A 24573-nucleotide genomic window follows, 5' to 3' on the forward strand; every position below is an offset into this window, starting at 1 on the left:
CCAGTTTTATTTGCTAGGTCTGGTGGTATACAGGGTCTGGTGGTATTTACATTGACTAGGAAGAATATTTTTAAACTTTAATTATGGCAGAAAATTTTAACTAAATGTTTTCTTCATTTGTATAGCTATATTTTAATATATTCATCACCATATCACAGATAACACATATCACAGACAGCATTGCAGCACATTATTACCTATATTTAAATACAACTGTAATTCCAGAGAAGGAGGGTGAGAGAAAAAGATAGATTAGGAAATGGTGTAGTGAGAAAAAGAAAACACTTTTATCTTTTATCTCTCTCATCATTACTGAATGCTGTATTAGAGGCGATGGCCCCTGAGGGTCCTATGGTGTGTAAAATGCAAAAAACAGCATATCCACACTCACATATCGGCCATGATATGAAAGAAGTGGGTAAAAGTGTTAGAGAATCAAATCTCGTGAAAATATCATTTGTAAAGGGCAGAGTAAATTTATTCTCCTCTGATCCAATGTAGCCTGATGTTGTTATTCTTACACACAATTAAGATTCGAATGCATGAGTTTAGAAATACAAACACTGAAAAATCAGCTCCACCCAAGCCCATCAGGGAGCACAAGTGACATACGAGATACATCATTTAGTATTCATTTACCTTTTTAGATTCTTGTTCAATTCTGTGGTTTGGCCTTTTAAACTAAACATTTTAAATATTTAAGCCCCTGCCTCTGGAAGTGTATTTCTATTTCTATGGGGATTTCAGCTCATTTCAAGTACTTGCAGTTACTTGCATTTGAAATGTTAAGTAGGTTTGTTGTCGTTGTTATTGAAATTGGAATAATATTACTCATTTAAATGTGTACAAGTGCACAATTTCAGGGTTACATCACTGACCAATGGCTGGCACTGATGAAAGCAAATGTATCAGACTCTTTTAGACATGTGAGACCAGCTGAACATTAAATTCAATGACAATTCGACTTTATTGCATTACAAAGGGGTGAGAGATCAAAGACCTCAGTGTCTGATAATGAAGACTGAAAGCCAAGAAAATCGCACAGACCCAACCTCCCAAGAATACCACCCCCTATATGAATCCATGTATAATTGGAGGGAACCTTGAGTGTATCTTTTCTATACACAACAGAGCAAATCTGATTTGTCAAGTTTGCCAAGGTCACAGGAGAACACGCTCTTCTTTAGATTCATAGCAGAGAATAATTTGGAGCTCTGGGTGGAAAAGTAATGCTGTGGGTCACATATTTGAGACCCAAAAGACACGAGTCATACATAACAAATGCAAAATGATATGTAGGTTGCTATATGATAAATCACAAGACAAAATACAATACACGATTGAATTTGTATGTATCACGAAATGGCACTATAAGGTGTTATAAATACGCATTATAAATAAGTGTGGCCTATATTAAAATGAAGCTAAAAGATTTGCATTATGTGAAGTATTTGGCCTTGTTCTTTAATAAGCACATGAGAATTGAAATATGAATATTATTGATGCCACTGATGCCTCCTCTTCTAGATCCACAGCTGTTCTGTCTAATTTAGTGCACACTGCCACAATGGAGAGATCACAGGCTTAATATGAGGGGCGCATAAATAAAGATTATTAGGTTAATTAATTATTTTGAATTTATGATTCTTTTATGCCTCCACATAATTACTATGGGCTGCTATAATTGAATTTGAACTTGTGCCAGAGTGGGACAATTTGTTTTCAGGTTACCAAATGGTGACAATGTTGCTGGGTGTAGAGGAAATGACATGAAGTGAGTGCGGCATAATTCATCTGCGCTCAGAGGCTGACATCAAACCCACAGAGAGGAAATTAATTCAGTTTCCCTCCTGCCACATGGGCAAACAACATTACACACACAAATAAATAATAACAGAGAATCAAAGATGCTCCTGCGCACATCAGATCGGGCGCATTCATCACCACACTTATCAAATGTAATAACAACAATGTGGAATGTGGAACACCCTCCTTATCTGATTGTATCTCTCTCTCTCTCTCTCTCTCTCTCTCCCTGTGTGTGTGTGTGTGTGTGTGTGTGGATAACATGCACACATGTTTGTTTGTCTGTCTGTTCATGCATGTTTATTGCATTAGTGTTTGTCTGATGGGAAGAAGGATATGTTATGCATATAATGTAAATATACTCCATGCATTTATTTCCCTTTGTTAAATCCTTAGCCCTTGTAGATAATTTTAAATGTGAAAACACATCATAATTAAATTTTTGGCTGTTTTGTGTAATATAGGATTATGCATTGCATGAGAGTGAACATTTTCAAAGGAATCACTGTGAATGCAAATGCAATCATGATTGCCACTTACCTTCCAGCTGAGCCTCTGTTTTGCTGGTGGAGTTACTTTCATCTATAGCTCTCTGATTTAGACCCATGGGATTACAGAACTCATCCCATCCCATAATGCACCAAATATCCGTGACAATTTCAAGAAAAGAAATGAGTTCTCAGCAACCTTTCAGCTTGTATGAACAGTATAAAAATATAAAGTTTTTATTTTTATTTTCATATATATATATATATATATATATATATATATATATATATATATATATATATATATATATATATATATATATATATAATTTTTTTTTTTTTTTTTTTTTTTTTTTGTGGCACTAAATATGACAACATTCTTCATTATTAGTTGGTTAAAATTCAGTATTATATCCCAGTCATCAAACTTTATTCATTTTTCTATTGCATTGTTTTATAAATAAATAAATACAACTTTTGAATTACTGTTCTAAATGATAAATCATTATAAAATGCCCCCAGTGTGTTTGTAGCCTGTAGCCCCTGGTGGTCATAATTAGGAATGTTATCCAGCTGCTTCAACAAAATGTTTAATTTGGCTGCAGGAACATATGTATGTATGTGTGTGTGTGTGTGTGTGTGTGTATGTGTGTGTATGTGTGTGTGTGTGTATGTATATATACAGTATATATATACGTATATATATATATATATATATATATATATATATATATATATATCACATCCTCTCTTTTTCCAATTGCCCCACATTTTCCTTGCATTAGTTAAAAAATAAACTACTAATGACTCTCTCCTCCCCACCCCCAAAGCATTGCTTACCCTTAAAAAGATTGAGCAAATGTTATGTTCAAATATCTTCTGCACATTTTGAACTCTAAGAAAAGGCGCATACAGCGACTTTACTTTTTAATAATTGTTTATATTTGATATGACCCAATAAAATTATGTTTCATGTCTTTCTTTTAATTCATAATCGAGTTTAGTTTAATTGAACTACTTCCTTCAGATCAAAGTGTAATTTTGTGTTCCTGTTCAAGCCTGGAAATGGGCAGAGTATTTTGAGTTTCCAGCATGTATATTTAATGTGTTTTTGAGTAAGATGAAAAAAGGAGGAGACTTGCTAGTGTTTAATGCCCTGTTATGTTGGGATTTACAAGAGATTCTGTGATGTTGAGTTTTGGAGTCTGTGCTTAGGTTGAGGATGAGCTAATGGGAATGAAGGCCGCCATGAACTTCAGAAAATACTGAATACCAATATAGCTGTACAATCATAACATCGATTTGTAGTCCAACTCAGAAGGCTATTTCACCCTTGGGAACCTCCTATGGGCTTTTAGAATAGAGCTTTTCTTTTACAAGTAAAATAAGGCCTGTAGTTAGTAAGACTTTCATGAGACTTTCAAGTTTTCTTATTGAAAAAAACACAGGGGCGTGTACAATGCCTGCTAGAAAGTTTTTTTATGTATTTATTTTTTAAGAAATTTACTTCATTCTTCTTATTTTTCCAGGCTGAACCAAAATAAAATGAAATAAATAAATCAATAAAAACGTTTACGCAAAATAAAAATAAATATCTTAGTGATTATGAGTTTAATATATTGGCTATAGTGTCCATCCATACGCGGGGGTTTTCTTTCTGGGGCTGATAGGGGAGTGGCGATGGGTGCTCGGGGAGTGGTCGCATGGAGCCCCACTCTCTCCCATACTCCTCCATCACAGCTTGATGTGTTGGCTGAAGTAAACAGAAGACCATTGGCTGTCCAGAGTCCCTTGAGCGCTGTAATGAATATGTAAACACTGCTTCCCAAGTTTCTTGGACTAGTGGTGTCATCGGACAGTATTATTCATGTGTCTGGAGGGCTCCATTTCATTTAATTAGCCAAGCTTTGAGAGGCTGAAGTGTCTCCAGATCACCAACTAACCGTAAGAGGTTAATTTGAAACGTAAAGTGTGGATTGATGGAGGCGTTTTTGAAACACTGAGAGCGGGAACAACCTCGTGTTTAAATCACCGAGCTTGTCTGTCAGCGTGTATCTAAGCGGAGAACATTATAGCGGAGTTGCAGTTTGCCGGCTTTCTTTGTGTTGCTTTTCTCCAAGCATGCTTGAACCTCGCAGCGCAGGAGCAGTTTGAACATCGCCAAGCCTTCCTCAACATCCCAAAACTATGGCCAGCGATCATTGCTTATAGAAGAGGATTACTAAAACCACTTACAACATCCTTTTAACCTTTCTCTGTCCCCTTGAGTTGCATTAAACCCGCGTTGTTCACCGCTTCCCTCTCATTCACTGCGCCTGGATTGTTGAAGGACAAGTAAGAGAACAATTGCGCCCTTTTCACAGAGCAGCGCTTTGCCAAGAGGAAACATGGATGTATTTTATCCTTCAGCCGGAGGGAATTCTATTCCTGGAGACCCACAAAGCCTGGATTTTCCCCATTGCCTGGGATACTACAACTACAACAAGGTAAAAGACTCAGTTTGAACGCCCTGAGCTGGTGTTTCCAAACTAGGAGCGCAAAGTTGATTCTCTGTGGTTCAGTACGTTTGAAATGGCGAGCGGTGTAGTCTTTTACGCGACTGCATACTTCATTTTAACCAGTTTAATTTACATATGGTAACTTTGGAGAGTTTTAATGAAAGGGTTGTGCTGTTTCAGTGATTTAACTTTGTAAAGCACCATCATTCAGAGCAGGTGGAGAAGCTACTGCCAAAACACACTCACATGTGGCAAGCCAACTTAACATTTATTCATAAAGAATAATTATGTTTTTGTTACTAGTACTTGTTTTAAATAACTAGTAAGTAACCGTGTATTTCTTTCACTGATAGCCATTCTACTCATTAGATACTGATACTTACTCCTTTACTATCTGTTAATGAAAAATAACTATTCTGTTGCTTCTAGTAACAAATAGCAAATGTATGCAAATGTATGTATACAGTTTTACCAGTTTTAATGTGTTGGATTTGAGGAACATGTAAAATATTTTTTTTACAAGGTACAATCATGCCCATATGTAATGACTTGTCAGAAGGTCTGCATCATAGTTAAATTCAAAATCTTACTAGTAACAATCAAAATGCATTTTAGTGTTTATTCTATGCTAGGAAAACTGCTGTGATTAATAACAGGAAGATAGTGAAATAGATTGTGATTTTAGTCCTTATTAGATTACTTACTAGTTAGGGATGCAATTTCTAAATGTTTAAATGACTTGCCATACTCTGCACTTTTTCTGTGCTGTTTCTTAGTCCTTTTATTTTCCTTAAACAGTGTTGAGTCAGCCTATGATAAATATTTTTAGAGCGATTTCATCAAGAGTCAGTCCCAACTCTTCCTTGTGTCACAAGTTTTGACTACAAGTTACTTCCAGAAGCCCATAGGTCTATGAATTTAATAATGACTCTCCAGAAGGGGGATGCATGCCTTCAGCAGTTAAAGAAGACTTTGAAACAAAAGGCTGTCAGTGTTACAGGACAATGCATGAATTGTGCTGCCTTACAGACCCTGCTTAATATGACAGGAATGTTTTTATGTGCTCCTAGGGGAACAGTTCTGAGATTCCAGGATTTTAGCTCTCCTAGCAAATCCTTAGTAATTCACGGAAATATAAAATCTCCTGTCACAGTGTTTTAGACTGGCAGGTGTTCTCTTCTCTGTATTAGAGGGGTTTGACTTTGTCTAGGCAGCTCGGTCATATTTTGGCCTATTGACAAATAGTGTCAAAATTGTAAGTAAAGTGCAATAGTTTGTAGTAATAGACAGTAATAGATTGCAAAAATGTCTTACTGTACAAATCCTGGAATCCCTATTATTCTCTATCCCAACTCAAACTAAATTATACGATGTTGGTAATATACCATACTTTGCATAGAAAGCTAGAACGTGTTCTCTGGACTTTTGTTAAGGTCTGTTAAGGTTTTACCACCTGCCAACATAATTATATAATGCCTGACAAACCTAACGCATCTTCAGGAGAAATTTGACCCATCCCTTCTGGCCTTTACATAACTTTCTGCCTTCTCAATTAGCCTATGAAGTAGAAAGATAATAATGTCACTGCAAAGACCCTGGTTCAGAATGTACTCTAAAACACTTGAACCATAACTACTTTATTTATTACCAAGAGGTAGTGTCTAGCTGTCTTTAGGCACTCTGAGAGGTATTTAGGTTCTGTTTTGAGAACTTTTTTTTTTTTTTTTTTTTTTTTGTGGAGGTAATGTGCTTTTAATTTTGTGTTTCACAGGACAGTCTTCCACACTAAACACTTGTTCTTAGATGTGTTCCTACTGCAAACGTCCTCATAAAATAAGTCAAATTTGAATTATATCCACAATAACATTGCATTCAGGCATCACATGTTTCTTAATGCCTACAAGAGAAATAAAATGACTGACCTAAATCTAATTTGTACTGAAATAAAGGTAAGATCATGTGTAAGGATGAGAAAATAGTGGCAGATGTGAGATAGAAAAAAGACAGGATTCTCTAATGTTCTTCACCCTGATAGTAACTCAGGTTCAGGTGCGTCCAATTTTTTTTTTTTTTTTTTTTTTTTTTTTTTTTTTTTTTTAAGAAATACAGTTCTGAACAGTTTGAAATGCTGAAACTGAAACCACAGGCTATGGAAAGGTCAACGATCACATCTGATTTGCAAACATCCAAAAAAAGTAGGTGTGTCCAGTCCACAGTTTTAGTAAATTGATCGTTTTAGTGCAGTAGACAATCCGTGTCTGAGGCTGTGAGTTCTTAAACTGAACTTTAGGGTATCCAGTTAAAGGCCTGTACCCTTGAGGCAGCTATAAGGGGTCTTGATTTGTGTCTGCAGCCACATATGCAGTGGATTCTGGGTAATGAGTGTGGTTTTTGCAGGAGCATTGGGTTTATGAAGCGAACACATGTGGTAGCAGTCAGTGAAATTTACTAGAAAAGTGTTCCTGATGGCTTAAATAAACCAGTGCCTACATTTGCAGAATGCAATGTGACTTTATTTTTTTTTTTATTATTATTTTATATTATTTTTTATTGCAGTTTAGAGTTTTGTGGAATTTTGAATGACACATTTAAATGCTGTTTCTGTTCTGTGTTTGGTCCAGTTTTGGTTTGTATCGATCAACTGTTCTTAAATATCAAAGACAGATCTGTCACACTGAACTAAACTCTATGCTTGCTTTGTAATTTAGTGAGTTTGTGGTTGTATTTACATAATGTCAGGTACAAGTAATTTGCATTCAAAGTGAATTCTATTTACTCTGACTATTTACAGATGTCTAATAGTGTAATTGAAGAAGCCTTTTTATCATGCAAAGGCATTACGTTTGACTGATAATTTTCACTGAAATCATTCAAGGCTGTTGCACAGGAGATATAATGTATAATGATTACATGGATAATGAGACAGCTCATTTTGGCAGGGGTTGTCCATCTTTCGTTTGGTGGTTGTCAGCATTCCTAAACCTATTCACTCTCTCTCTTTCTCTCTCTATCCCGTCTCTCATGAAAAGCATCATTCAGTTATGCAAGAGATGGATGGTTCTCTTTGTCCTGGAAATGTTTGCATTTTGAATGGATATAAACAGATCACTTTAGAACTGCTGCAAAGTTGTGCACACTAATTCACTCTTTGTTTAAATGTAAAAGAGACATGTATGTTGTGCAAATTATAAAACAAAACAAAACAAAGCCATAAAAGGCTCATATAGTCAACACTGAGGTTTTTTATTGTACAAACTCCCTGCAGGGAATGACAAGTTGTGTGGGTTTAGTCAGACTGTTTATAGAAAAAATCTGAGTTTGTTTTGACATACTACGTTATTGCAATTTCAAATGACATTTTCTTCCTTTGATAGCCGACTTATCAGTGTTTACTCATAATTATCTGCCATAAAAGTCAGATGTCAGTGTATCATTTCTTCAAGAACTCTTTAGAAATGCATACATTTTTTTTTCTGTCAGTGAAATCAGTGGAGATATCACATATTGAAACAGAAGACATTTGGGAAAGTACAGAAAGAAAGTGATTTAGTTAAATGCATATTTGCACAGACTGAAGTTGTTATTATAAAGAAATACTGATGGTTGGCGACTTGAAATAATAAATTGTATATATAGTGAAATTTTGCTTTAATTATTATTTTTTCTTAAGCTGTATATCTGAAGTTAGATATTGAGTAATGCTCTTAATAAAGACAGAAATGTTTCCCACAAGAGTGAAGGAAAAGACTTTTACACAAACTGTTTTCGCAGCTGCTGGCACTGATCTGATTTAGCAGGAAAGGCTATGTGAAAATACAACCTCATATAGCAGACTTTTTGAACTTTAAGGACATAGATGCTGTTTCATGGTCCTTTACTGAAGACAAAGACTAGAAGAAATGAGGTGACAGCAGCAGGACATAGCAAATGACAATGTTGACTAGATTCAAGTGCATGTATTCACTTGTTGACACTGACACGTAGACTCTCGTCCCTCAGGTATATAGCTTTTCAATTTAGGCCTATAGGGCTGATCCATAAAGCAAGGATTAAATTACACATTCTTAGATTCAAATCTGTGTTCAGTGATACAATGAATGTACACAGCAGGTGTCATTACACACGTGAACAGGAAGCAGCAAAGATCTGATTCAGGAGTTTTAATCGATGTAACAAAATCCTTCTTTGTAGGGCAAGTATACGCGTGTTTGTAGAGATTCTTGTGGCAGATTCTTTCTGAATGGAGGATTTTTGTCAAGTGTTGCTTAATGACAGAAATAAGAGAAGAAAATCTCATTGTTGATGAAAGATAGTAAAGATAGTAAAGATATTTTTAAGAAACTTTCAGTTGTTTTTGTCCATGCAGTTAAAGTCAATGAAGTCCAAAAAACTAAACAAAACAACAACAACAACAACAATGTATTTCAAGAAAGAATGTAACCGTACAGGTTTGGTGCAATATCAGGGGGAATAAATGATGAAATAATTTTTATTTTTGGTGTAACTGTCCGTTTAATTACCTGATCGACAGCTAAAGAAAATAGAAATTTGTAGCTGATATGAGAACACTGCAAATGATATAGTTTTGCTTGCCATCTCCATTCAGACAACATAGCATGTTGAGAGCAGAAACAGATGTAAGTGTGCAGTGTGTCTGAAATGTTTCTCATTGCTTTTGCCAGGAATACTGATGTATTTATTAGGGCTGGTCTGAATACCATTTTATGAGCTTTGAAGCTTCAGTAGGTTCAGTGGATGTGGCAAAATTCCCGACAATTCTATTTATGACGCACTGACACAAATTTCAAATGATTTTCAACAGTCGGCTTGTCGCGTCCAATGTAGACAGACTTTAGTTATTGTGACGCGGCGCGACGTGACTAACTGTCGCATACAGGTGTAGACACAGTGTAATAAAGGCAGGAATCTCTGTGTGTCTGTCTGTCTGTTTACGTTTTTATTATGTCGAGAACCATTCGACTTCACGCGTGACAGGTGTGTTGGCCCAAGGACGAGTTATGTTGGATTTTGATGCAATATGAACATGTGACACGTTCAGAATTAATACACTTTTAATAAACTACAGAACAACATGAGCCTGAAGCTGTTTCTGTTTTCTAATTCTGTTTGTGCTGAACCATTGTTTTAAGTGGACTCAGACTTAATGTGATTTCGCCTTCAGGATGAAAAGTCACTTGATGGTACTAGTTGCATATGGCCACGTTGTGTAACCTACATAACGTATCTCGTTCAGTGCGTGGGAAGTGACATCATTTGGTGTAAATAGCGATGTAATTCACTCGAGTCCTTCACCGCTAACCGTAACCAATGGCCATCTCAGATGCATCGGTGATTGATGGAAGAAAGGTAACCATGCCAGTACAAGCCCCAGGCTCAAGAGCTCATTTCCACTAACCCCCATCAGCAGACTCTTTAATAGTGGCTATGATTGATTTAGTAGCTGGCTGATATGATGTTGTGTGCCTGGGCAAATATGTAAATTTGTAGCTGACACGCACCATTAGCCAGGCCGGATCACACTCTATAAATCATGCCTTTAATCCTCTACATGCTGCTTCCTGTAAATGCTCTTCATCTCATTTCCTCCGATATTACCTGTGTGCCTCATCTGGTTGCTATACGTTGAGTTAACTGATGGTATGAATGTCTGTTTTTGCTTCTAAGTGAGAGGCATCTATGAATGTGTTTGATGAAACTGAGTGAAATAATAAATGAAACCTGAGGTGATGTACTCACATATGTGTGTGTAACTGCTGTGTGTGTATTTAGATTGTGAGAGAGAGGGAAGGTGAGACAGAGGAAAAGAAAGGAATCATTGATCCCGAGCTGCTGAAAACTGTCACCAAATCTTCCCTTGAGATTGTGTCGAACAAAGGTTTGATGGCTCCTCTTCAAGACAGGAATGTGGCCCATGCTAAGGGCACAGCACATCTGACAACACATTGTGCTGATGCCAGTCAGCTATGTGGAGAGGGTTTAGCATGTCCTCTTTCTTTTGTTAAAAGCCCAGCTGAAATTCAGATTCTCATCCTGTTCCAAAACACTTCTCAAATCTTATTGTTAGGAAACAAAGGGTGCCAATATGGAATGCTGATCACTCAGAAGATATTACAGTTATGACAATGGCTTCCGATGAGAGAGAAAGGAAACTTTTCCATACATTGTTTTAGCTTGATGGGGTCAACAAACATCTCTGTTACAGTATGATGAGCTAGGCAAGTCTTAGAAAGTATTGCTACAGTTTTCCACTTCTTTTGGGGTTATATGTGTGGAAAGATTATTTAATGGTCTCGTATTGTTGTATTATTTAGGCTATACAGAGCTGTTGATTGACATCTTTGTATACTGCATGCTTATGCATATACTTTTATAAACTGCTGAGTTAAGTCACAAAGAAATAGAAGTAGCAGCAGTTCTTTTCTTCTTTTTCATCTGAAGTACATCAGAGTGAAACGAGCCATTGAAAAAGAAAAATTGTAGGGTGGTGACTTGTTTCTTTTCATCAGTTGAATTGAGCTGAATAGAACTTTAACTGAATTCATGAAAAATAAGATACATTTTAGTTCCTATGAATTTTTTTTATTTTTTCTCAAGTGCAACAGTCAAACACATCCATGTTTACACAGAAAAAAAAAAAAAAAAAAAAAAAAAACAATGGAAAAGCAACACAATCAAATAAAAAACCTGTAAAGTACTACCACTGTCTATGTCTGATATTTCATGTTTGCATGATGGTGACAGGCTGAAAGCTGCTGTTGTTTTAAAGAACATTTAAAGTTAATAAAAGTCTACTGGTGTTATACCTTCAGTCATTTTGAATTTGACTTTGAATTTGAGATTTTCTAAAATACTTTTCCTCATATTATTTCTGAAAACATAATATGTATAAGACAACTTTGTACAATATGTAGTTGTGGTTTCTGCATCTTTTCTGCAAAGATATTTAATAATTTATTTGTTTAACAATTACATCATGTTGATAACTTCATGTGTGCTGCACTTGAAATATCTAGGGGGGTTAATAAAGAAATGTAACTTGAATCAAGTTGTAGTTACATTATTAAGTTGACTAGTTAAAAATCTTATAAAATTTCTGGAAAAAAAAATTAGATTTATTTTTTTGCAAAAATCGCTCAGCCCTAATTTTAAGATTTAAAGATTTTAATGGTCTAAAGCAAAAGAGTTGTAAAAATTCTGAAAATCTTTTAGAGCTCATAATTTGTTTAAAAGGATAACATTACACATTAATAAATAAGTCAGTATATATAAAATTATTTAATTTAAGTGTCATGTTTGTGTTTTTTTTGTTGTTGATTTATGTAAGCTATAGCTTCTGAACTTTAAATCAAACTATACAAATTATTTTATTTAATCAATTACTGCTTTATTGAATCAAACACAGTCTAAATATTATTTGTGGATTTTACTTTCATTTTATTAGAAATAGGCCAAAAGTGCCCCCTACGTAATTAAAACTTCTTACTGAACAGGCATTAGGACCCAGGGGAGGCTGCCGCTGCACATGCCAATACTGTTATCACAAACCAAACGCTCATTCTGTACGTGCATTCTCAATGTAAATGCAGCTATCCAAAACCGTGAATCTAATCTAGTGTCTTAAGTTGAAATAAATCCCTATCCACTAACGTTACACTGAATTTGCAAAACACCTCAATAAGATTTCCGCATTGCAGAAAACACGGACAGAATTGTGGAATCCAGTCATATGATGGAATTTACTGTAGATGCGGATGAAGTTTGGATGAATTCATCAAAAGTAGGTCAGTACACTTAAATAGAGTCACAATATGGACTAGTGTCTGTAAATATTAAGCCACAAAAATAATATTTTAATATGAATCCAGAATGTTCTGCGTGTATGTTTATGTAAATGGAACAGGCGCACGGTTTTGTTTTCTACACATACAAAGTGTGCGACGCTAGCTGTGATTTCTACTTCTGTCATCTCACTACATGAGTACATAAAAACATGAACAACATCTCCAGAACCGCTTTGACTCCCTCTGAGAGTCACTTCATTAGCATTTGACAGTTTCTTTTGAGTAAAACTGTAGTCATTTGATTTACATAGGCTACAGAAATGTAAAAGTTCCTAATAGCAACTCGTCAAAATATAAGTTTGGGTTAGCTTAAAGAAATTATCAGAAATATATTGTTGTGGTGCAGTATGATATACATAATATTACAACAAGTAGTACAACTTTTGTTTAAAAGAATATACTTTTTAATATTTTTAATAGTAAAACCATTGTTTGCCAAAAATAAAGAGTTTAATTCTTATACTTATTATATATATATTTTTTTTAAGTTAACCCATTGATGTGCTTTAGATGATGAATTGAATATTCGCCTTTACTATTGTAGGTTATATTTTAGCGATCAGAAAAGAAATAATGAAGAATTATAAGAGGTTATGCTATTATACATACATTTCTAAAATGTAAACCTATCAATATATCTATATATCTATCTATCTCTCTCTCTCTCTCTCTCTCTCTCTCTCTCTCTCTCTCTCTCTCTATATATATATATATATATATATATATATATATATATATATATATATATATATATATATATATGTATGTATATGTCAGTTCAGAATATTCCTAAAATCGGTCTACTTGATCTGTAATAATCGGTATCGGCATCAGAACTGAAAAACACATATCAGTCGACCCCTACAACCAAATGTCTTGTTGGTCATCATGGTTGTGGTTGCTTAGACAAAAACTCAGATACATACTTAAGAGGTGGCTTTTATCTTTTGTCGTTTCATTGCATTGAGTTAGGACACAGTGTACGAGATAACATCTGTCTGAATTTATATTGAGCTTTATATAGCTCTTCAAGTGTAGTGTTTCTGAGATTATAATTGCACTAATGATTGCTCTCATTTCCTTTGACCTTTTATACATCATTAAAGCTAAAAGGAAGTAGAGGAAACAGACTATTTAAAGAACAGTCTAGAAAATGTATGTTCATGGCCCTACAAAGTATATTTTGGTCTCTCGATGCTCTCACAAGCTTTGTCCTGCTTTTCTAAGTTATCGACCTCTCAGGCTTATTGCAGGGATATTTTCAGTGACCTAAAAACAGCTTTTGCTCTGAATCAAGTGGTTTCTAAAGATCCACTCCGTAAGTGTGCAATACAATAAACTGTTTTCTTTATTTATGGTTAAAACTAGCTACTTTCAAAAGTTGCTCTAAGTCCCATATCTTATCCAATAGTCTCAACATTTAATCAACTCGAGCTCTTCTATTATAGACTTAAACACTTTTGATTGTTACTTTATACTGAGGGTAACATGAGTCTCTACATATTCAATCATTTGTGACAAAGAGGTACAGTGTCAGTTGTTCAGCGTCAGACTGTTTGGTTTTCATCAAACTAAATTTTTTTATATCCTTTTGCAGACATGAAAAGTTATAGAAAAAGAGGAAGAATGGAGAGAGAATCTCATTATTGTAACTGAAGAATGGTACATCAGATACCACGTGTCAGAAGATAATATAAAATCATACTGCAGAGCTTCTGTTAGTCCTTTGTCAGGTTGCGCCACGCATACCCACAATGCCTTGCAGCTCCAGGTTGTCCTGTATGAACTGACAAAGACAGCAGGTGTGCAAATACTAGTAAGGCTCACTGAGCAAAGAGTTCAGATAGTGAGGGTAAACAAAAGACTCATTTGAATGAGCAAACAGAACACATATTGAAATGACTTGTACGAGTAACAACATTCATAGACAGAGAAGACAGCCTATAGAGCTGTTACTTTAGTATTTCTTTCTTTCTTTTTTCACGTTATAATATTTATATTTTTTCTTTCTTTCTGTCTTTTTTCTCTTTCTTTCTCTTAACATGAGATTCCGTTGGATTTTAAAAAACCAGTAAGGTGATTGTGTGCAGCTGGAGACTGTGTTATGGAAATTAGGGACTAATGTATATTTGCTATTAGCTTAAAAAAGGTCATCGGTTACTGACACTATGGGTAACTCCTCCCCTACTTTCCCACAAGGTATTCGGGTACCCATTAAATATCTTCGATTCGAGTTCTTCTTCTCAAATTGAGCTACCATCTCCCTTGTTCTCTCTCAATATTTTAATTCTAGAGGTGCATTAGACACTTCGTTTTTTATGGGAATGTAAATCTCTGTAATTTCTGTTAAATAAATCGTCATGTACACTTTGGCTCTAACACTGTACTCTCTCTCTTTCCTCTTTTCCTTAATTTGTCATCTATTTTTCCAAATAGATTTGGTTTCTTATGTTTAGACAAGCACTTCACAAAAATTGGATTCTCGGCATGTTAATTCGAGGCTGTTCCTTTGGAATCGTTTGCTTGCACTTACTTACTTTGTCAAAGCCGAAGAGGACCCGCCGTTGTCTCCCATGCCTGAGGCGGAACAGGAGCGTGGTTTTGTTCTGTAGCGGCACATTGCTCCAAGGGCACTGATTTCCAAAGGCTGGCAGCTTGTGCTGACATGCCGACTCATTTAAATTGTGCTTGACAGAACAACCCAGGGCAATTAATCATTTGACTAGCATGTGGAATGATGCTGTATCACAGACAGAGGAGAGAGAAAAGGACCTCTCGCACGTTTGCTCTTCCTATCCGATTCGCCAACCATGAAATTGTTATCATGCCCATGACAGCATATTTTCCCTTGTAATAAAAATCTGCTCTATTCAGAGGAGCTCTTCTTTTCATTAAGACAGGGCAGTGGACATTCACTTGCTGTCACTTGTATCATAACACATTAAGACATATGTTCTCTGTTTAATTCTAAATGAAGACAATGTTCTGCCAGAGGGAAGAATGACGAAAAAGAAAGAAAATAACGGGAAAAAAAGTTTGATGCTGTGTTAGTTTTTTATAGCCACCAACCATATGGTTTGCCTCACTGCTAAGCCAGCTGCTGATATTTATTTCATATGCATATTAAAACTGGAGAGTGGATGCTTTGTAGACGGTTTCCAAAAATTGTACAGTGATTGCTTCATTGCTGATGGGTCTTTTATAAGCCTCATAGGAATCCTTGAGAGAAACACCAGTCTGCGCTCTTTGCTAAAGTGTGATTGAATGTTGCATTTAGCCTCTAATAAAGTTCTATTGGAGACTTTTGCAGCTGGCTTCCATCTGGAGTTTGTGGAGAGGCTTTAACTCTGTGTGAGTGTGTTTTGGGGGGTGAGGGGCTTTTATTTTAATATATTTAGGTAAGCGTAAAATGGAGCACCTCCTGTTTGTTAATTGAAATTTGACTGGAAGAACATTGTGGTTATTATACGAAAAGATAGCAAGGTGGATTTGTGTCACATAAGCTGGATGAGTACAAGGAAGGACCAGTGATGGAGAGAGTTCAGTGATGTCTTAGGCATGGTGTTTGGTTGAAACCAGTGAAATCAAAGAATAAACAGTAGAGGTTTGAAAAGGGTGCTAACAACACAAAGTCACCTGAAAAATGCACCATCTGACAATGTTTTTTTTTGTTTGACAGTTCAGAATTTAGATTTCTGGGGAGTAGCGTTTAAATGTATCACTTACACTAAACCTAACAAATAGTTTTAACAGAAGCAAGCATGAAATAAAAATGCATTAGCTGAAGCAATCATGCAATTTTGTCTTGCATTTTTAAGTCATTGAGCTCTTTTATTATTGTGACTTGCAATAAGACCCGAGCGCTAAGCATGGCAAGTGTAATGCTGCGCTAGGTGAGCTATTGAGCAAGGTTACTGTGTCAGATGAGCTTTACATATGGTGCTGGTAATGTGATGTTAATGTCAAAATGTATTCATTTACAAATCAAAGATTAAAGTGTTGTGAGGTCATAACAGTATTTTGCATAAAAAAAGTCTTTGTTAAACTGAGATGATATAATCTGCCCTAGGTAATCATCATTTATGTGGAAAGGTCTTATGTTGTTATACCAGCACTAGTGATCATTTCAACTGGAAACTGCAGTGAATTGTATTTTTAGGTATGTTTTTGGAGTTGGACAAAAATGGGCACGTTTTCCCAATGAGCCTAGGTTTGATATGCGTATGATGTATATATTGAATGCTGAAGTAGTTTTAGGTATGAATGTGCTCTAATTTCCAAAATGATGTTTACTTTCTATTGTCAGCATACAGATGCAGTTGTGGTTTTGGTAGCATTTTTTTTTCTCAGATCCAAATTCTTGGAAATGAAGCCTATAAACCACCACTGGCTTTGCACCCCTTTTCCTAAATTAATTACTTCAGACTTATATGCCTCTAGAAGCTTGCGTTCTGCAAGTGAACGTCACTTGATTGTGCCATCCCAAAGAAGCACAAAGTCACTTTTACAGACTTTTAAATGAAGTGTTCCCTCCTGGTGGAATGACCTGCCCAACTCAATCCGAGCAGCTGAGTCCTTAGCCCTCTTCAAGAATCGGCTTAAAACACATCTCTTCCTTTTTAATTTGACCCCCTAACTTTAGCACTCACTATTCTAATTCTATTCTTAAAAAAAAAAGAAAAATCTAACTAGCTTTCTAATCTTTTTGTATTCTATCTGTTTTTTTTATTTATTATACAATTCACAAAAACAAGAACACAATTATTATATTATTTAAAAGCTCTTGAAACTTAAAAGCTACGTGTACTGTGTTTAAGCTAACTGAGACTTGTTATAGCACTTGTATATCATTGCTCTTTTGATTGCTTCCATTGTCCTCATTTGTAAGTCACTTTGGATAAAAGCATCTGCTAAATGACTAAATGTAATGTAAATGTATAAATACATCCCTACCAAAGGGGTTTAACATGATTATTCACTGTGTAACTTATCACTAATGCACACATTTTATTATTATTTTTTATATAAATCTAATCTCATTGTTAGCATTAATGATTTGGTCTATAGCTGAGGTAAATAGAACCTCAAACTCTGTTAATGCTCATGTCATTTTTTCTTTCTCTCTTTCCTTTAATACATTCTACGTCATCTGCCGGAACAGATTCTGCATATGACAGTCAGCAGAAGTGAGAGAACAGTGTTTATTACATTTGAAATATGGAAATTTTTCTTACAAAAACGCATGGAATTGCTACAGGAGGCCTTATTCATGTCACAGAGCCGAGTGAGGCACATTTTTTTATGGATGCATGCGCTTTATGTAACGTGTTTTGGACTGTTAAAGAGAAACACTCACCCACTATAATAATCTACACTTCTCATTGTTAGCATGAATGCTTTGGTCTATAGCTGAGGTAAGTAGAACCTCAACATCTGTTATCAACCTCATTTATTTTCCATTCTCTCTCTCTCTCTCTCTCTCTCTCTCTCTCTCTCTTCATTAGTTGATATAATGGAGTGTTGTTAAAATGTATTATAATGGGTTGATCCAAAAGGTTACAGGAGAAATTAACAGCTTATAAATGTGCTTAAAAATAGTCAAACAAGAGTGCTTTGTTCATTGTTTAAGAAGGAACTATGTGGCTTCCTAAGTGTCTTGTATCAATTAGGATGCCTATTTAAGCTTTCTTGTGTAATGTTTTTTTTAATCATTTTCAATATAATCAACCTGATTTACAGTTTAAAGCAATCCACTTAACTGAATTTTACTTAAACCTTCTAAATTTCAACTGTACTGTACAAATGACATTCTCAGGGTTATCACATTCGATTTGTTCTGTGTGCTTTCTTAAAACTGACCTTTGAAACTTATTGTAACTGATTATAGTTCACACTCACAAATTTCCCTAGCAGAATTCCTTAGCAAATAGAGATGAATTATCTTTGCAAATAATGTGTAACGCTTTGGCTCTGTAGCACTTTTACTATATGCTTGAGCAATTCAACTTAGAAGCCAATAGCATTAGTTTGAGGTGGGACAAAGTGGTTTATCCATTCAAAGGCAGATGGGTGAAGTGTAGGGCTGTGCTATTAATCAAAATCATCAAAAAAAATCATGATTTGAGCGTGCAAAATTTTTTAATCGCTTTATAGCATGATTTTCCGTGGGCCCCAACCTCCCGCAGTATGCTATCCAAACCAATCAGAATGTATCGCGCATAAATGGAGTGTGATAACAGAACAGACCGGGCATAGGTCTACGTAATGCCAGGAACACACACTGTGGTGTGTATATTTTTCGTGCCAATGTTAACAGATCAGATCGCTCACACTGCACGTTGTAAAAGATGCGAAATAATTGAACGGTGTAGGTTATAAATAGGAAGTTGAAAAAACAATATCTAGAGCATGAGCTTAGAGAGATTTGTGAGTGCACAGAACACAGTCTGAGAGAACGGAGATAGAAAAGTTTTAAGTGCGCAGACTTTCTCTGGGCGAGATCAGCATGTATCTGAGCATGTGCGTTTGGTTTTGTGCGTTATATTAATGTGCTTTCGTGCTACAATAATGCGCCCTTGACATTTGTCATAAAAATAACGTCATACTCCAGGATTGATGCGACTGCAGCAGTCATGCAGCGATCACTTCTGCATGTACACCTGTTTCATATTACTGCTGTGCTGCACATGCTGAATTAAAGTGACCGCAAATGTTTCACGTTAAAAATTAACTTGGATTGACATGGAAATGTAGTAACTACACAATAAATGCATATAATTAATGTCTACTGTTTCACAGTCAACCCATGGCTTTTTGGCTAGATTTAAAACAAGGAAAACTGCACTTTTAGATAAACAAGTGTAAATGAATTACTCCAGGATATTGGTTTGTTTTAACTCAGAGGGAGTGTAAGCCACATTAAAAAAGTTAACAGCTTAAGTCATTTGTGGATCAATGCTTATTGGAGACGAGAACCGTTTAAAATGATTAAGTTCGATTTGGCGAACTGGTTCAAGAAGATCCGGTTACATTGAGTGATTCGTTCGCGAACCGGATATCTCTCGGACTAAATCTAAAATATCATAAACTGTGTTCCGAAGATGAACGGAGGTCTTACAGGTTTTATAACGACATGAGGGTGAGTCATTAATGACATAATTTTATTTTTTGGGTGAACTATCCCTTTAAGGTCAAGTGTTACATTTCTGCATAACGTCCACAATGATAGTTTTCGGCTAGGTTTTTTCAAACACTTCACTAGGACTGTGCAGTATGGACAAAAAGAATTTCACTTCAGTGCGTGACTTTGTGTGTTTTATATGAACATACAGTCAGTAGGGGTCACCAGATGTTGCTGCAACGTTAGCATCTGCTCGCTTGGACCTCTGGACAGTGCGCTCCAAAGCCTTACATTCTGTAAAACCCCAATGGTAGATTGTTTTAGGATCATTACCCTTCTCACTCACCCTGATAAAGCTTGTATGAGAGCTTTCATCTCCCCATGCTCCTCTGAGCCACATGTCAGAGTCCCGGAGACTGGGATCTCCAAAGCTCTGTTTACACATGGGCTCAATGCACTCCTGAGCTCAGCTAGCCTCACCAAGCACCGCGGTGTAAAAGAAGAACACGATCGCTACTAATTAAGTGTCGGGGTGGAGTCTGAGCTGTTTGACGTAGTCTGCTTTGAATAGCCATTCTGTTCTGTGCCAGTAGTGAGAGAGTGAATTGTTATCGGTGTAACCTTCATGGGTTGATGTTACGTACGCCGCGCTTCGTAATTTTTGTTTGTGCGTATGTTGTTGCATATGCTTGGCGTGTGTGTTTGTGTACTTTGTTTGTTTCAGGTGTGAAGCTCGATTGGAGCGTCCGCCTGTCAATCAGCTGACGTAGGATGCTGACGTCTGGGATCGCGCCGCCAATCGCCTGTCGCCGGGTGGTTTATGAATGGCTCTAACTTCAATGGCGGGGGGATGAAAACAGACTCTGGGTTGGGAAAAGAGTTGGCACACGCTGTGAAGACGGTTCTCTTGTTCGAGAGACCAGTCTGAGCGACTGACTATTGTCTGGGGCTCGCTGCTTTTGTGATCTTGTAGTTAGATCAGTTCTCTTTGTTTGCGCTTGAAGGCGCACTGTGTTGCCCTTGGTAGCTTACGTGTTTGCAGTGCCTGCTAAATGTTTGTTGCTGTCATGAAATCTTCATCTCAGTTCATCGTTTAACATTGTGTAGACTGATGGGAGAGGTTGTGAGCCAGGTAAGCAGGTCGCGACTTACATTTGCACACGTAGTTACGGAGATGTATTAGATGCACTAGTGTTAGGAGTGGTGCTAATTATGTATGTTTTTGTTTTAGTTAGTATAGTTTAGTTATAGCGTCTTGTACGCTGAAGATGTTTCTTTCTACCTTTTTTGTTGATAGTTAGTTTAGTTCTTTAACTTTAGTTAAAGGGGCATTTTGTTATATTCAGTTTTTTTAATTAAGCACCACTCTTTTGCTCCTTCCTCTTCCCCAGATTGTCTGTTGCTCTGGTTACTCTTGTTACGTTGTACTAATTATAAATAGTCATTACTTTATTATTCTTCATTATTATTTTTTCCTCTGTTACTACTTCACTTTATTGTAGTTGAAGAATTAAAATCTTTCAACTCAGTTATGGGTGGTTGTCTGTTCCTTTCCAATAACAGATTCTCGTCACCTTATTGACACACATGCAAAACTTTTGTTACGTCTAATAATATTCCTAGACAAATAACATCTAAATAACGAGGGACGTAACATATTTGGGGGCTCGTCCTAACTTTTATATTGCTTATGTTTTGTGTGTGTGTGGTGCGGGGAACTGCGCTGGAAAGGAATTAGTGCATGTTGAAGTGAGTATGGTGGAATATTGGCAATGAGTACTTTTGATTTGCAATCATTTATTGCTGATCCAACTTTAGAAATCTTTGATCGATGTAGAAAAGACGATTTGTTGCAGATAGCTGAATACTATCGCATTCCTGTGGTGAGGCAATCTCTAAAGCACATTATTAAGAATGAAATTTGGAAACACTTGGTCGAATTAAAAGTATTTTTATTTCCAGATGCGGATAGTGAGAGGGCTGGCATGTCGGCTGTGGAAAAACGTTTGACTAGTGTGGGAAATGTGGCGGAAGCAGAAGATGAGAATGCTGAGGTGGAGGTTGAGGCCGAGCCCAAGGCTGGCTTACCCCCCTTCTACCCACTTTCTCCGCTTTCCGTTGGCTCTGGGGGTGATGCGCGATTGAGGGTCCGCCTAGCCAAAATCCAGATGGAAGCGCAGGAACGGGCTGAGACGCGCCAAGCTGAAATTAAGCTACGCCTAGAAATCCGTAAACTGGAAATTGAAGCTGAGACACAGGTGAAACTGCGACAGCTCGAGTTGGATTCAGCGACGGTTGTCTCGGGCCGAACTGTGCAGCCTAATCCTGTTGTTTCAGTAAATTCAGAAAATTCTGTGAGTGATGTTTCGACCACTACATTTGATGTTAGTAAACAGATCGCTTTAGTGCCTCACTTTAGAGAATCCGAGGTGGATGCGTATTTCGCTGCTTTTGAGCGTGTGGCTGCTGCACTTCGTTGGCCAAAAGAGGTTTGGTGTCTGTTACTACAATGTCGATTAGTTGGAAAAGCACAGGAAGTCTGTTCTGCACTAACCTTAGAAGAAAGCATGCAATACGATACCGTAAAGAACGCTGTTCTTCGTGCATATGAATTGGTGCCTGAGGCATATCGGCAACGTTTCAGGAACCATAAGAAGTCAGCTCAGACATTTGTGGAGTTTGCCCGTGAGAAGGGAATTCTTTTTGATAAATGGTTGTCTTCTAACAACGTGCAAGATTTGAGTTCGTTGAGAGAGTTAATGCTTTTAGAAGATTTTAAGAATTGTCTATCGGAAAGAGTAGTCACGTACCTGAATGAGCAAAAGGTCACCATGTTATCACAAGCTGCGATTCTTGCAGATGAGTATGTGTTAACGCATAAGAGTGTGTTCACTTTACCCCGACCAGAGAGAATGGTGAGTTCGTTTTCAACTCAAAATTCAAGTATCCGTGCTAAAATCAGTTCACCACAGAATAAAGAAACACGAGAATGTTTTTATTGCCACAAGACGGGACACCTTATTTCTGATTGTTTAATGCTGAGACGTAAGACTCAGGCTCAGCAAGGACAGTTAAAGCCTGTTACTTTTGTGAAGACTGTGCGTCCTAAAGCGGTTTTAGAGAAAGATGCGATTGACTCAGGGTTTAAACCATTTTTGTTGAAGGGGTTAATCTCCGTAAATGGTAAACCTGGAGAGCAGAAAGAGGTACAAATCTTGAGGGATACAGGATCGATTCAATCTTTTGTAGTCTCTGATGCACTTCCTTTGTCGGAGCAGACGTTTTGTGGGTCAAGTGTGTTAGTTCAAGGGATTGAGATGGGTGTTGTAAAGGTACCGCTGCACCGGATACACTTGCAATGTGACCTGGTCTCAGGTTTTGTTAAGGTGGGGATACGTTCTTCCTTTCCTGTGAAAGGGGTTGCATTCATTCTCGGGAATGATTTGGCGGGAGGTAAAGTGTCACCTGTGCTCGAAGTCGTTGATAAACCTGACTGTTTTATTCCTGTTGGTGATATATCTGATAATTTTCCGGAGGTATTTGCTGCTAATGTAGTTACGCGTGCTCAAAAACGCAGAATTGGAGATGACATTGTTTTGGCTGACACTTTTTTGTCACCTGTGTTCACCGAGGAACATTTTGGGTCAGGTCCAAAAGAATCTGAAAATGTTAGACATGACAGACATTCTGATACGGCAATGGCTGAGTCTGAATTGTTAGCTGAACCTATTTCTCATGAAGGAATTAAGACTGCACAAAGAGAAGATCTGTCGTTAACTAAATGTTTTTCTGCTGTGGAAAGTCCTCAACCTAATAAAGTCAACGCGGCTGAATACGTGATCGAAAATGGGTTGATGTTAAGGAAATGGCATCCTCACAGAGATGGGGAGAATGAGTGGGATGTTGTATGTCAAATTGTTTTACCTACTGTCTATCGAAAACAAGTGTTGAGCTTGGCACATGATCATGATTTAGCAGGTCATTTGGGGGTGACAAAAACTTACAACCGCATTCTCAAACATTTTTTTTGGCCTGGCTTGAAGAGCGACGTGTCTAAGTATTGCCGCACATGTCATGAGTGTCAAGTGATGGGTAAGCCCAACCAAAAGATTCCACCAGCTCCATTAATTCCGATCCCTGTCATTTGCGAACCGTTTGAGCATATAATTTTGGATTGCGTTGGTCCCTTGCCGAAATCAAAAGCAGGCAATCAATTTTTGTTAACTATTATGTGTTCTGCGACACGATTTCCGGAGGCTGTTCCCTTGAGAAGAATAACTGCGCCTGTCATTATTAAAGCTTTGATAAAGTTTTTTTCCACGTTCGGATTGCCAAAAATCGTGCAGACAGACCAGGGTACGAATTTTCTTTCTAATGTTTTTAGACAAGTGTTGAAAACTTTGGGTATCTCACATCGGATCTCGAGCCCGTATCATCCTGAAAGCCAGGGTGCTATTGAACGATTTCACCAGACGCTGAAGTCAATGTTGAAAAAGTACTGTCTAAGCTCTGGTAAAGAATGGGACGATGGAGTACCATTAGTGTTGTTTGCAGTTCGTGAAGCAACTCAAGAATCTCTGGGGTTTAGTCCTGCAGATTTAGTTTTTGGTCACACCGTACGAGGGCCGCTGAAGGTGTTGAAAGACGGAATGTTGAATGACACTAAGTCATCTCAACAAAATGTGCTAGATTACGTCAGTCGGTTCCGAGAACGACTACATAATGCGTGCTCATTTGCACGAAAATCGTTGTCCACTGCTCAGGAGGGCATGAAGAAATGGTATGACAGGAAAGCTGTT

General features: G+C 37.0%; 1 protein-coding gene across 1 annotated transcript in view; it reads left to right on the forward strand.

Annotated features, from left to right (window-relative positions):
• Positions 1-3974: 3974 nt before the first annotated feature.
• Positions 3975-24573, forward strand: part of LOC127962698 (TOX high mobility group box family member 3) — a 56069-nt gene continuing 35470 nt past the window's right edge. Inside the window, exon 1 of the mRNA XM_052562347.1 lies at positions 3975-4780. Within this exon, the coding sequence (XP_052418307.1) occupies positions 4682-4780 (99 nt within the window). The 5' untranslated portion in view covers positions 3975-4681. The remainder of the gene's footprint in view (positions 4781-24573) is intronic.

The sequence above is a fragment of the Carassius gibelio genome, chromosome B7 (genome assembly GCF_023724105.1).
Source record: "Carassius gibelio isolate Cgi1373 ecotype wild population from Czech Republic chromosome B7, carGib1.2-hapl.c, whole genome shotgun sequence".
Classification (NCBI taxonomy): Eukaryota; Metazoa; Chordata; class Actinopteri; order Cypriniformes; family Cyprinidae; genus Carassius; species Carassius gibelio.